General features: G+C 40.1%; 1 protein-coding gene across 4 annotated transcripts in view; it reads left to right on the top strand.

Moving 5' to 3' along the window:
• Positions 1 to 1,205, top strand: part of LOC119588079 (protein cycle-like) — a 19,177-nt gene extending 17,972 nt beyond the window's left edge. For 3 of the 4 annotated variants that reach the window (XM_037936782.1, XM_037936785.1, XM_037936783.1), the window contains exons 14-15: positions 570 to 732; positions 954 to 1,205. In XM_037936782.1, coding sequence (XP_037792710.1) covers positions 570 to 732; positions 954 to 1,123 — 333 coding nt within the window. In that variant the 3' untranslated portion in view covers positions 1,124 to 1,205. The remainder of the gene's footprint in view (positions 1 to 569; positions 733 to 953) is intronic. The other variant, XM_037936786.1, reaches the window with a different exon arrangement.
• Positions 1,206 to 1,211: the final 6 nt, after the last annotated feature.

The raw sequence follows: 1,211 nt of genomic DNA on the forward strand, positions 1-1,211 counted from the left end.
AATATATACACACATTTTTATGTATTTTTATACATTTTGTTCCATACACATGATTAAGATATGCTTTGCTAGAAAGTTTTTACTCTTAAGACATTTTAGGTTCACCCATAAATTATTTTATTTTAAAAATCAAGGCATTAGAAAAGGTAACAAAGCAACAGAAAACCATAAGTAAGGATAAACTTGGGGGACGTAGAGAAGTACCTGTGTTTTTGTGATACTAAATATTCTCAAGTTGAATGTTTATATGTTTATATATTTTATTTATAGATTTCTCTCTTTTTTCTTTTTTTTTCTTTAAATGTTTATATTTATTTTGAGCATGTAAACTGAAAGGTATTATTAGAAAGTAAATTTACTTTGGGCTTTCTAGAATGCTGCAGTGCCGTAACAGCTCTGTAAATTGTAGAGGAGAGAAAATCTAAGTTACAGCTGTAAATTGAATTTCACATGCATCGATGATCATTAACCATCTCATACAATTCATAAAGATGACAATGATATGATATTGAATCTGAAGCCATGAGAAAGCGGAGTTTGGTCTGACGAAAGCGTTACAATATATTCAGAACAATGTGAAGAACAATCAGTTGCTGAGCAGCAACACCAGCAATAGCTCAAGTAGTGACACTAGCCGATCTACACAGACTGGTAGCAAGAGTCACCGCAATGCAGCCCAGAGCAGTGAAAGAAGAGGATCCTTCAACCACAATAACAACCACACACAGCCAGGTAAGGGGCAAGCTGCGCACTGGCGACTGAGTGGTAGTTCGTTTTGGGTTGGGAAGGGTTTTAAGAGTTTGGATGGAGTGTATTGCGCTGGTGATGATGAGGTATATATATTTGATTTTGTTGTTTTTGTGTGCGCTTGTGGTATTGGGTGTCATGCAAGGTTTTATGAGAGAGGCGCTTTCAGCCACCTGCTGTTTCCTCAGATGTGACCTCTCTTCCAGTGTCGAATGAGAATGACCTCATGGATGTGGTGGGCAGCCGTGACATAGAGGCAGATGGCACGAGCGACTCGGACGAGGCAGCTATGGCAGTAATCATGAGCCTCCTGGAAGCAGATGCGGGGCTTGGGGGTCCCGTTGACTTCTCCCATCTCCCTTGGCCTCTGCCCTGAGTGCAAAGCAAGTGATTTTTCACATGTGTGTGTGACAGCTGTTCATCTCTGTGCAGGAACCTCCTGTGCTTGTTTAGCATTGTACTGC

The sequence above is a fragment of the Penaeus monodon genome, chromosome 23 (genome assembly GCF_015228065.2).
Source record: "Penaeus monodon isolate SGIC_2016 chromosome 23, NSTDA_Pmon_1, whole genome shotgun sequence".
NCBI lineage: Eukaryota > Metazoa > Arthropoda > Malacostraca > Decapoda > Penaeidae > Penaeus > Penaeus monodon.